General features: G+C 42.0%; 1 protein-coding gene across 3 annotated transcripts in view; it reads right to left on the minus strand.

Annotated features, from left to right (window-relative positions):
- The window catches only part of PDZRN3 (PDZ domain containing ring finger 3), a 156,771-nt gene that overhangs the window by 18,458 nt on the left and 124,972 nt on the right, over positions 1-13,341 (minus strand). For all 3 annotated transcript variants that reach the window (XM_054161389.1, XM_054161398.1, XM_054161392.1), the window contains one exon: positions 1,945-2,198. In XM_054161389.1, coding sequence (XP_054017364.1) covers positions 1,945-2,198 — 254 coding nt within the window. The remainder of the gene's footprint in view (positions 1-1,944; positions 2,199-13,341) is intronic.

Here is a 13,341-nt window from a genome sequence, read left to right on the forward strand (position 1 = left end):
AGGCTGCTGACAATGATAGCATAGAATCTATGTCTAATGATGAAGGGGCAATATGAGGCTTGTGGCAATGCCAGTGACGAGCAGTGTGAGCAATCTGGCAGTGTAGGCCTAGAGCCTGACATGGTGGTAGGCCATGCTCAGCGTAAGTGCAGAGCCAGCTAGCAGGGTACCAAACAGTGCTGTCTTGCAGCATGTAACTAAAACAGGACGCTGGTAGCTATAAACACAGCAAGTTATCTTGGGACAACAGGACATGCACCTGCATCAACAAACCTCGCGTGTCATCAGTAGTTGGACCAATAATCTATAATAGTGTGATGTGTGGTCACTCATAGGGAACCAATGAGTCCATGCCAACAAGGCTCTCCGAGTTTATATAAGTTGTAGAAGTTCCCTTGCTAGGCACTTCTGCCTTTTCTATCCCTTCTTCTTCTATGCTTTACTTTACTGTGCTATACTCACACCATAGGCCTGTGCCATAGGCCTGCAATACTGGAACAATAAAGGGACAATACTCGATCATATTGGTCAGCTGTATTGATTCCAATCACCGTCGTCTATAGAGGCTCCCTGATAGGCTTAGCTGTTATTATGCAGGCATGTTGCAACCTAAATGATTCATCGTTAATTAATCTTTGCCATTTTCCTAATGAATTTGGTTTAGCAGTGGAGAAGTTACAGGTATTGAAAGCCCCCGTTGTAAATGGGTTTGGGCATAAGCAGTGTAGGTGCTCTAGGAATAAGTGTGTCCTCTCTACAGTGCTCTAAGCCCTGCTGCTTGTTCACTGCAAACAAGCTCAAAGCTATAGCCTTTGTCAAACATCTCCACTCAACTATGCAGCTGTGCTTGAATTTTCAATGGGCTGGGAATAGGTAGCCACGCAGCAATATCTGATGGAACCATCTCTCAAGTAATCAGCACTGAGAGTCATGACAGGAACAGACACTGCACACAGAAGCCCAGTTCCTGGCTGGATGTGTGAACATTAACGTGCTATGAAAGCCACTTAGGAGCAGTACAGGATCAGTGCCTGTTTGTAGTCAAACCCATTTCCTAGGAGCGCTGACAGGGATGCCTGGAGAGCCTTGCTTTGGTGGGCTTGTGTGCACGCTGATGTCCACAGCTCAGGCTGTGAGTTTCCTTCCCATGCCCTACTGAATATCCAGGACACGTGGACACCAGTGCTGCCTCTTGCTGTGCACAGGGGCATCTCAAACCCGGGTACTGCTGTGGATTGACCAGATCAGGGTCTGTCACATGCAGCAACCGAGAGGCTCAGAATCCTTTCTATTACCTACTCCCTTGTGGAGATGCATGGCAAGATGACAGGCAATTTGCATGGGTTCCTTGGGGAGCTGTTTTCCTCTTGAACAGCGGGCGAGGGTGTGGTGTGTGTGTGCCAGGAGATAATTGTCATTTGTATTTGTAAGTACAAAAGCATCAAACTACCATTAACAATAATTAAAATTTGATTCTAAAACATCCATGACAGCACTGGTAAGTAATTTTAGTCCTAGAAAATAATTTATTGGAGTAACATCGCTGCAGGGTTATAATAAAGTAATTAATACACTGGAACAGAATGTAGCAGCTCTTAGCATTACACAATTTATGGCAGCCATAAAAAATAAAGTTAAAACATAAGCAACCCAAAGAGGCAGTGAGAGGAATTACAAAAAGCAATAACTTTATCCATCAAATGCCAGCAAAAAAAGAGCTTTATGAGGCCACGTTGTGACTCAGTGGCATTACTCATTTGAGTAATGGCTTGCTAATGCATAGGAAAAATGAAAATATTTTGAGTTATAGCTCAGTGGTGTATGAATCTTGGCTATGTTCAGGAGTAAATGTTCACCAGCAAGTAAAGGTGAGTTTGTGAACTACTCCTAACATGCCAGCAAGGAATGTGAGGATTTTCAAGGGCTTCACAAACTTTTACTTACTCTTCAGGCAGGAGGTATGGGTCTAGCACAGAGACAGGTGGAGTAGGTGAGCCCATCTTGCTCAGAGCCATGATGTGTTCAAAAGTGATATCTGTCTGGGTGCCCACATCAACCAGCTGACAGTCATGAGGAGAGGTGAAGGCTTTGGTGCGTGGAGTTCTTCTCAGGACCTGCACCACAATGGGCTCCTTGGCTGTTTTGAATGCTTCCACTGCCTGCTCGTGTGTTGCTCTAGATAAATCCTTCCCATTGACCTGTGGGAACAAGGCACGAAAACAGTGAGAGAAATGGTCAGAATGGGGAGGATATCTTTGATTTCAGCTGATAATTTAGAAGCCTCAGATTACCTCTAAAGGGATCTAGAGCAAGTACAAGGAACTATTTCTGTAGTGCTATGTTGCTCTCCTTTCCCCCTTTCACCACAGCCACTCTGCTTTTTATTTTGATCTATTTTCCTGGCTTGCTCTTTGAACTAAAGTACAAACCAGCATCCTATTTGTTTCTTGCAGATTAGAAATCCCTCAGCCCTTGTTCAAACAGAACAAGTTATTGATTCTCCCAGAATATTTTGAGTTTTTGTTTGTTTGTATTTTCAATCTTTTAACCTTTTTGCTGAATGGAACAACTGGGACAAGATCTGGGATTAAAACACCATGTATTTGTGTTTGATAAACGATTTTTCAGATGAAACTTGATGGTGGTACTCAGTCACTGCAATAAAAAGCTGCATTTGAGGGATGGGCATGGACAACACACTGGGATAGCAAATAGAAATGATAAAGGAAGAACAATTGTGGGCTTTTTTGAGAAATAACTTCTTGTCAGTGTAGCTCAGCCATTTCCCAGCCCCAGATCTCACCACTGTTATCTCCTGGCTGAGTTCTTATACATAAGAGAACACTTTTCCTAAACATGACTGAGATGCCCCATCAAGAACTACCAATACCCAAACAGACCAGGCCATGGAGGTGGGGGACTGAAGAGCGAGCACAGATTCTCCTGTCTCAAAGGACTCATAAAGCTGCTGTTCACGGCAGCTAAATCAAAATGAGGCATTCAATTCTATACACTTTCATATTGTTGGTGAGTAGAGGTGTCCTTCCTGATCCAGAGAGCTCTTCACCACTTCTAGCCCACTGTAGCTTTGCATTTCATTCATGCTTAGCTTCCTTCCTCGCGTGGCTTCTAATGAATTTTTTCATGAGTGTCTGAAGTCTACTCAGGGGCTGTGAAAGAGATGAGGTCATATTTGTCAGAACTTTTATAGAGCTGCAAGATGATAATTCTCATTTTGAGTTTTGGTTAATGAAAATTGTTAATGTCTCTGTGTGTCTCTGGCTGTACAGATTGTGATTTTAAGGGAGCTAAACATAATGCACAGTTTGGTATGAACTGAAAAAAGGCAGCTGTGGTGAAAAGATTGAATGTCCTGCTGTTTCCAGCCTAACATGGAGTTTTCTTTTGGGCCTGTTTGTTGAGACATCTGCAAATCCAAAAGCTCTATGGGCTCATGTGCAAAAAAAAATCCGTTACAGAGCTAGTGGGAACCACTGGTAACTAGTAAATTTTTATCTTCTTTTAACCTGCAAACTGTTGGCAGTTTAACACAGATCAAAAGAAACAATTAAAGAGAAGCTGCCCAGAGCAATCTGTTTGTGAAAGCTCTACAGTGAAATGACAATCCTAAAGCATCAGGCTATCATATAATTGCTACCATGTTCTCTGGACTGGGGTAAGTGTTGGCTGACATGCAGAGATAAACTGCTGTTTGAGATTTGGAGCTGCCACTAGCACTGACAGTGAGGGCCCTGCTTGTGGCAGCCCTTCTCAACAGGGAGCACACTTGGTTTATATATTTTCTGTATGAGTGATGCCTTACACTGTTTTGTCCCATATCTGACAGCTGTTCAATTGGTACACCCTATCACTGGAATCATAGCTGCACACAGGGAACTGCTGGCTTCTGTATGGAAAAGTAGCATATTTTTAAACAAGACATAAAAATAATGAATTGCCCTGACTGGACATAGATGCAGTAGTGTCTGGCCTCGGGTACTAGAGGTGGCTGCTGATTTGTCATCCAATCATTTCTGTACGTTCTGAAACGTACACTGATGTGGTGACTGCCACATTAAGTGCTTGGATATGATTGAAAACTCTAAAACACATGTCCAGGTACTGCTCTTCACTGTATCAGATCACCTTTCGTTCACACTGTGCTTAAGCCATGTTTAATGCCATTAAAGTAAGAGAGGCAACTGCACCAGTAACATTACTCAGCTCAATAACTGAATTTAGTCCATACTTAACGTGTTATCCACAGCAAAAAGATAATAAAGAGGGTTAACTGGAGTGCAGAACAGATTGAAAAGGGTAAATTCCTGCTGAATTGCCTGGTAATTCACACTTCTTACACTGTTATCTTTGGTTTGTCTTAGAGCGGTGATGACACCAGGATTTTCAGGCAGCTGAGAGTGGAAGGTGTTAGCATTGCCTTTATATTACACAAACACTTGTTCTGACCACAACTACTCACAGCAATGCATAGCCTGGTCAAATTAAATATCATTAACTTGCCCAGTTGAGCAGATTACTTTAAAACAATTAGTACAGCTGTAAGATTAAGTTCAGTGTAATGTTTGCTTTGGAAAAAGGAAATGCTGATTATAGTCTGAGTTTTATTATTTGCTGCAAATTAAATGTTGCACAGTTTACTGTGTGCATCCTGCATCCTGCTTTTAGGTTTGGGTTTGGGGGGGGGGGGGAGGGGGGAGGTGGGGTGTTAGGCGGGGTGTACAACAAAATACAACAAGCAATCAAAATGAATCTAAACTGCTCCAAGTGTTGTGCTTTTCAGAAATGTGCTCATAATAACTCTTGATCAGGAAACCTTTCTTGCTTTCTACATCTTTATGCTAAACAATCATTTAAACGATACATTTCCAGTTTCTTTCCTGATATTACAATGCACTTGGATTACAGACAGCTTAGCACCGGCTTGCAGTTTACTTTTAGGTTCTGTAGGACACTTTATTTCTGCAAACTCATGGACTGGCATCCTCTTTGTGCTTTTAGATGTAATTGTTAAATAATCAGAACTTCAAAGCTACGTTGGTATCGTGCAGGGAACAGGCAGTAGCTGGACTTTTCATCAATTGTTACCACAGGAATTGATTCCAAGTAGCATTCTGACTGTTTTCTACAAGCTGATAACACAGTGTGGAAGAGCAGTGCTGCACAGACAGGCAGAAGGCTGTGAGACCAGACTTTAAAATTAGGGAGAAAATCCAAAACCTCTCCTCCAACAAAGGGAACCTCCTGCAGAGAACATTTGTGACTTTCTGGCATTCAGGCTTTTTGGTCAAGATTCAGCCTGCTGCTGCTGAGTTCCCTCTCCAGCAGCAGAGCTGATACAAAGTGGGGCTTTCACAAACACCCATTCATCAGTGGCTTAACTGCAGATACTAGACAGTGAATTAGAGGGTTGAGGAGCATGTGCTCATCTTGTTCTGCTTCACTGGTGACAAGGATAGCCCCAGCAGAGGGGCTGGAGCAAACCTGGGGGCAGGAATGTTCCAAGTGCTGTAAGTGATGGCATCAGGGCTGCCCTGATAGAACCTGTCACCTTCTATTGCTGGCTTCAAGTCAGAACAGAGTATTTGCATTTAATGACATCTACTTGGGCATTTCAGAATAGCAGGACTCTGCAGAGCATGGCAAATAAGTAACACTATGAGGGGATCTATATTTGATAAGAAGGTTTGATAAGAAGGCAATGATGACAGTCAAATGAAAGCATAACTCATTGTACTGTTATTATTATGGGTTTCTTAACCATAAGCATAACTCATTGCACTGTTATTATTACGGGTTTCTTAACCCACTGCTACAGTATGTTAATAATTAACAATTCTATGAAATATGGCAGCACCCACATCATATTAGGCAAACAGTAGTTGTTCACACAATGAATTCTTTCAGGGTCACTTTGTGGATCTCTTGCAAGAGAGGGATTCCTAAACTCAAACTGAGTGGAATCCTTTTAGCTCTGCAGGTTTCTGTTTTGTCCAGCAGTCCAGGCCAGTATGGTAGACTCCTGACCTATCAGATGTGTTCTAACTAAGTAAGAGTTAATGGGTTGCACAGAGCTGTGGCTGTTAACCTTTTAGATTCTGAATGTAGAATGATGAAGGGGTAGGCAAAGATGCAAAAGCAGGGAAATTGCACTGCCTGCACCTGGCCCCTTAAAATCCTGCAGGAGCTGCCACACACAGCAGTTAATAGTTGTGTTTACTTTGTTTCAGTATTTCCTATCCCACCATATCAATAATGTCATTTTGTGCTGAAGACACATGAAGATCATAGAATGGCTTAGATTGGAAGGGACCTTAGACATCATCTGTTCCAACCTCCCTGCCATGGGCAGGGATGCCTCTCAATTAGACTCAGCTGCAAAAGGTCTCATCCAATATGGCCTTGAACACCCCCAAGGAGGAGGCATCCCCAGTCTCCCTGGGCAGCCCATTCCAGAGTCCCACCACCCTTGTACTGAATAACTTCTTCCTAAGATCCAGTCTAAACCTACTCTCCCTTAGCTTACAACCATTCCCCCTTGTCCTATTGCTGGACACCCCTATGAAAAGTCCCTCTTTCCACCTTCCTGTAGGATCCCTTCAGGTATTGCAAGGCAGCTCTAAGGTCCTCATGGAGTCTTATCTATGCTGAACAACCCCAGCTCCCTAGCCTATCCTCATAGCAGAGGTGGTCCAGCCCTTGAATCATCCTTGTGGCGAATGGGAAAGTTAAAGTATTTGGATAATTAAAACTAGTAATTCTGATGTCTCCTTGTGTGTAACAGAGCTAAACTGCCCTTTTGTTTTAGCTAGAAAAAGTAACAGATATTGATTTGTTTTATTTTAGTAACACAGAAATGATGCAGAAGAAAAATAAACTGGGATAATCTTCATCTCTGTGTAGAATTAGTACTTGTGGCAAATCTGGAGTCCTTCTGAAGCTTTACCAAATTGATGTCATTAAGATGTTTAGTTTCTCTCTGGAAAATTTACCACAATTGACAAGCAATTATTCCCAGTGCTTAAGCAATTATTCCCAGTGCTTAAATAATTATTCCCAGTGCTTAAAATCCCAGTAAATAGATCTGTACAGTTTTACTTTGTTAATATAAAGAAAGCAATTCTATAATCATTGACTTGATTCCTAATGCTGCTGAATTGTGCTCAGCAAAACTCTTCCTTATAAATAGTTACATCTGAAATAACACAGAAGAAGAAGAAGAAAAAATAATCCATGCATATGAATGCTTCAGCAGACTGCCAAAACCTACAAACATGCATAATTTCTTCAGAACCTTACATGCCATGTGACAGAGACAATGGGATCTTTCATGGCATAAAAGATGGATAAATTAACTTGTCTGAAATGTTGAAATGCTTTGCTTTTGGACCTCCTTTGCATCGAAAATACATTGACTGTGGAGAAAGCTGTAGTTAAGCCGAAGTGTGTGTAGTTAAACTGAGATGAATGGACCTTGGTGAAATTTGTGGTGGAGCCAGACAGCAGGCTTAGCAACTGCTAGAGGCAGAGAGAGAAATACTTTTAATTCAGACCATACAGTAAATATGGAAGGGATGCTTGAAATTTTAACATATAATTATGTAATGACTATGGAATAGAAGAGTAGTTAGAGTATTTTAATTTATAGCATAGTCATTTACAGTATAGACTGTATATTCTCTTGCACAGGAGTAGGCTGCAGAGAGCCCACTATCTAAAATCTACGTTGCAAAGGCAGCAAGAAATCTATAGATAAACATGCCATAATCCTGTCTGGGAGGTCTGTGTCTCCTGGAAGTTTTCTTTTAATGCTTGGAATGAAAATAAAACAGTCACTTCAGCTTGATTTGATACTCACTAATGTCACTGGGAGTTTTGCCTTTGCAGGCTCTGATTGAAACTGAGTCCAAAGGGAAAGCAAGGCATTGTGAAGCTGAATGTGCCATCAGCATTCCACTGGCATGGACAAACTGTGGCAATGGAAAGGGAAATGCTGTCATGGTCAATTAAGATAAGACATGATGTATATTTGTAATTGAGACAAAGACTGATGATGCAACATAGTATAACAAGGGAGGCCATGACACAAATCCACAGGGGCGGCCCTACCAAAGGAACGCATCGAAATGATATCTTCAGCTCTTATTTCTGCTGTGGGGGTTTCATTAATTCTGATTTCCAAGAAGTAAATGATGAAAAAAATAAACAAGAATCAATCAACTGATATTTTAAAAAGCCTGAACCAAAACCAAACAACCACCAACAAAGAAACCAAAACCCAACCCAAAACCAAACCAACCAACCAACAACAACAACAACAACAAACAACAAACCAAGACCCAACTGACCAACCAAAAACCCCAACCCCAAACAAGATGATAGGCAGTATCTGGCTGCAAATGGAAGCAGCAGATGAATTGAATAGAATAGAATAGAATAGAATAGAATAGAATAGAATAGAATAGAATAGAATAGAATAGAATAAACCAGGTTGGAAGAGACCTTCAAGATCATCGCATCCAACCCATCAACCAATCCAACAACACCTAAACAACTAACCCATGGCACCAAGCACCCCATCAAGTCTCCTCCTGAAAACCTCCAATGACAGCGACTCCACCACCTCCCTGGGCAGCCCATTCCAATGGGAAATCACTCTGTATAGAACTTCTTCCTAACATCCAACCTAAACCTCCCTGGCGCAGCCTGAGACTGTGTCCTCTTGTTCTGGTACTGGCTGCCTGGGAGAAGAGACCAACATCCGTCTGTCTACAACCTCCCTTCAGGTAGTTGTAGAGAGTGATAAGGTCACCCCTGAGTCTCCTTTTCTCCAGGCTAAGCAATCCCAGCTCCCTCAGCCTCACCTCATAGGGCTTGTGTTCCAAACCCCTCACCAACTTTGTTGCTCTTCTCTGGACTCGTTCCAGCAAGTCAACATCCTTCCTAAACTGAGGGGCCCAGAACTGGACACAGTACTGGAGGTGCGGCCTAACCAGTGCTGAAGGACAGTTAGGAGATGTGAAAGCAATAAATCAAATGTGACTATACTCTTAAGATCAAACTTCTGATAGCTGTGAAAAAAGCTGGAAAAGTTTGAGTATTTCCTTGGAGATAAAGGAGTGAAAACGTGCAGTTGGATCTTGCTTGGTATAGTGTTGGCAAGACCCAAGTCCTTTCCTCAATCTGTTGCAAATCTCTCCTGAGTTGGTAGCTGCTTAGCTTGTCAAATGCAACATGTTATGAACATGGATCATGTCATGTTGGATGCATATATATTATATATATGGATTCATATAGAGCACAGGATGCTACTGTGCACATGGCCACTAAGAAGGGAGAAAGAACAGGGAAAACCTCTCATGTCTTCCTAGGCTTGAAAAGAATTGGTACTACCCAGCTAGGACATAGTCTTTTATATAATTATATAATTTATATAATTATGATGCTGCAAGTGTGAGGCATTGGATATACAATGGGTTCTCCCTGTCAGAGCTGTATGAAGCATTTGGCATCCCTCCTCTAATAATTCTGGATATATGTCACAGTGAAATACCTTTGATGAGGACAGATTTTCTCACACGTAAGTGTTTTTCTTTAACAATTACTCTGCTGAGAGGTTTGGTATTCTCCAGCAGCTCCTGAGCTAATAGCCTCTGTTTAGATGCTTATTTCAGGCCAAAGCTTCCTGAAGTCAAAGTTGGTGCAGTGTCTGCAGGCTGGGAGCCCTCTGGCCTTCACACACATGGACAAAGCTGGACTTCTGTGCAAGTCACTGAGAGTTTGCATCTATGACTGGGATGACATAATTGTTACTAAAAAACATGTTCTGGTTTTTATTTGAGGTATGAGGACAACATTTTGAATCATAGAATCATAGAATCAATAAGGTTGGAAGAGACCTCAAAGATCATCAAGTCCAACCTGTCACCCAAGACCTCATGACTACTAAACCATGGCACCAAGTGCCACGTCCAATCCCCTCTTGGAACACCTCCAGGGATGGTGACTCCACCACCTCCCTGGGCAGCCCATTCCAGCGGCTGCATTCCAACTTTCTCCTCACCTCAAGCCTAAACTTCCCCTGGCGCAGCTTGAGACTGTGTCCTCTTGTTCTGGTGCTGGTTGCCTGGGAGAAGAGGCCAACCCCCTCCTGGCTACAACCACCCTTATTAAGCACACAGTTGTGCAATTAATACATAAATGTCACTTATGTAAAGGGGCTCCAGGGAGCCCTGCAGCCCTGGAGAGGTGATACAAAGGCAACCAGACAGGGCTGCGCTAGAAAGAGGTTTGCACAGAGAATGAGGCTGGGCATGCAATGAATGTAGGTGAGGAGGTTTGCATCCAAGCATGTGCCAACATCATTTACAGTAGTACAGCTGAAGTAACTCTGGGCATTGGCAGAAGGAGTTAACTCAAAGGTTGAGAGCGCCACAAAATCCCTGTGAAGAGGAGCTTGCTGTGTGTAGGTATAATTATTTAGTACTTTAGTTTTTGCTTATATAGTGTGTAACATTGTTTGCTGGATGTTGGTGGCACACAGCAGAAATTAGAAAGGTTCAGTCAAAGAAAATTATTTTTCCATCCATCAAGTCTGACTGATTTATAGGGGTTTAATGTCATGAATGGCAAACATTTGTATGCGCTGTACGGCTTGTTGGTTCTTCTGTGCTTCACAAATGTCACAGAGAAAAAAAAACAACAACTTTTTTTGCTTCAGAATGAGTAAGCAGCTTTTCTTTGTAGAAATTCATGCAAATCCTTGGGAAGTGCACCATAAAAATGCTAGTTCTGTTAGACTACAGCCGTCTGCGCTCCATTTAAAACGCTCTTTATGGTCTGATTCACTTCTTTAGCAAGTTCTTAAGAAGTCTGCATATTAAGAAAAAGCAGCAGAACTTTTTATAGATTTTTAAAATGGAAATGAGAGCAGCAGACCCCTGTTTTCCAAACCCTCTTTTCCTCAGGAACTAGAGAAAGACTGTTGAAAATATAGGTTAATTCTTCTTGCAGCTCCATCTAATCCCTCTTTTATTTCCCTCGTATGGCCAGCCTCTCTCTTTTTCAAACCCCCAGAATTATATTGTTTGGTAATAGACTGTTTCCATGTGTGTGCATTTCCCTTCCGCCTTGGGAGCAATCCATGACAAAATGGTTAGGACCAAAGGAAAAATTCTTTACTGAAGAGTACAGAATACAATTGTTCTCCAAATTTTTAACTTCCAAATGGAAAATCTTGAGAAAAAGACTCTTGAAATAAAAGGAAATTTTTCTTCTGCTGCTAATTAGCATGTTTATGTATTAATGAGGCAGAGCTAGTACTGTACACAGCATACTAAAACCTGCCTGCTTTGGGCTGGGTTCTCAGGCTCCACTTCTGTGGATCATGACTCAAAATCAAACCACAGGGAATTTCATCATTTGCTTCCATGAACACAGATTCAGACTAAATCTAGGGCTTCTGCAACTCTTGCACTTCCTCTAAGCAAAGTTTACTTGCAGCCCTTTTTCCTTTAACACGCATTCATCATGTTGAGTGTCTTTCTACCAGGGCAGAAATACTTCATATTTTGTCAGCATTAAAGAAGTGATCTTTTGTCTCCCTGCTTATGGCTTAATAGCCCTGGTGTCCATATAAAACACAGACAGAAGTTTGCAGGCACTCCCTTTTTAATGACTCTTGCTGCCATTTCAGTAGCATGACCCAGAGGGAGCCTATCAATTCTATTTGAGTGAGGTACAAATGACAGCCATAAATAATCATGAATTACTAATGAGCAGAATTCAGCCAGTGCAGTCACCCACTTTCATTCTTTGGATTTGCCCATGTATGGCACCTTGGGCTGCTGCTGCTGAGACACTACATGGAAATGCTCTTGCCCTTCCCAAATGTGCTCTTGCCAGGAGGCAGACCCTGTGTTGATATATTTGGCTAGTACAGCAAATTACAGCCTGAGAATTTGAAAACCTGTGTGTTTCTATATTTAGGCTAAAAATAATACACAGTGATAGTAATAGTGTAAGAAGGTTAATCTGTCGTGTTGAGGGTGTAACGTTACAGGGTTTTAAGCTAAAATGGAGTAACATAAGAGATCAATTCTCCCACTTACTCAAGACAAAGGTCCCTGTAGACCAGTCACCTTTCTCCAACAGCTGCATGCAGAAGGTGCTTTGAGAATGGTATGAAAGTAAGACACATCTGGAGGGAGCTTTCCCTTGCTATGCCCTTTAAGCACCTTCCAGTCGACAGTCTCTCGATAGTTAACACCACACCTCCATTAAAATCAGAGCACTACAAGATGGTGTCTAGATCAGGCCTTTAAATAATACTAATGTTATTTGAGAAGCATATCCAACTACACAAACACAGAACAAAGGACAGTGCCCGCTCTGGAGAGCCTGCTCCAAGCCAACAGACAAAAGGAGTATTGTACAGATGAGAAGACAAAACATAAAACAGGTTAGTGACCTACCTAAGGTCACATGAGAACACACCAGAACTGAAACCTCAGCACTGCTCTCCTAGACACTGCCTTTAAGACCATTCTAATTCATGACATTCCCATTTCTACAATGCTTGTTATTTTGGAGTCCACTCTCCCACTCCCTCATTACTTCCACAAATGTCTCAATGATATAAGACAGGGAAAGAGCAATTATGGATAGCTCTGAAGATAATCTGTGTTGAGGAGGGTTATTGAAGTTTGTTCCAAGAAAAGATGGAAAACCCACTCAGTGCTGCTGTTTGGGATGCCAGCAGCAGTGGCAGATCCAAGCGAGTTTGTTAACAGAGGAACTGCTGCTTCTGTAGCTACCTGGTACCTGCAGAGCAGGCTTTGTCGTCTTGCGCCATCTGCTTCCAGAAGTACAGCAGTGTTCCCAGATGAAGAAACCTAACCTCAGATGTTGTGTAGGCAATCACCTCACTCTATGCTTCCAGTCCATGCTGCTTAACCATGGCCTAGAATTCTCATAGTGTGCTATTGATAACATTGATTTTTCCTTTTGTGGCTAGAACTGATGGAGTTCCACAGACTCTTTTGGGTCAGGTGCAAGAGCTTTTGTTGCATTCTGCAAGCAATTCTGCCAGACATAAACCCATTTTCTTATCAGCTGTGATCTTGCAACATGTGAATGATCACTTTCTTTAAAATGATGTTGAAGGAGCTAATTTACTGAGTGTAAATGTACTTGATCCATGAAAATGCATAAATCAAATATGGTTTTAATTGACGTGATCATACAATTACTCTTTCTGTAAGTGGAATGCTTGTTCCTTGAGCATTCCCCAGGAGTCTGATGGCAGTGTTTGAGCCACAGAGC

This window comes from Dryobates pubescens, chromosome 1 (genome assembly GCF_014839835.1).
Source record: "Dryobates pubescens isolate bDryPub1 chromosome 1, bDryPub1.pri, whole genome shotgun sequence".
Taxonomy (NCBI): domain Eukaryota; kingdom Metazoa; phylum Chordata; class Aves; order Piciformes; family Picidae; genus Dryobates; species Dryobates pubescens.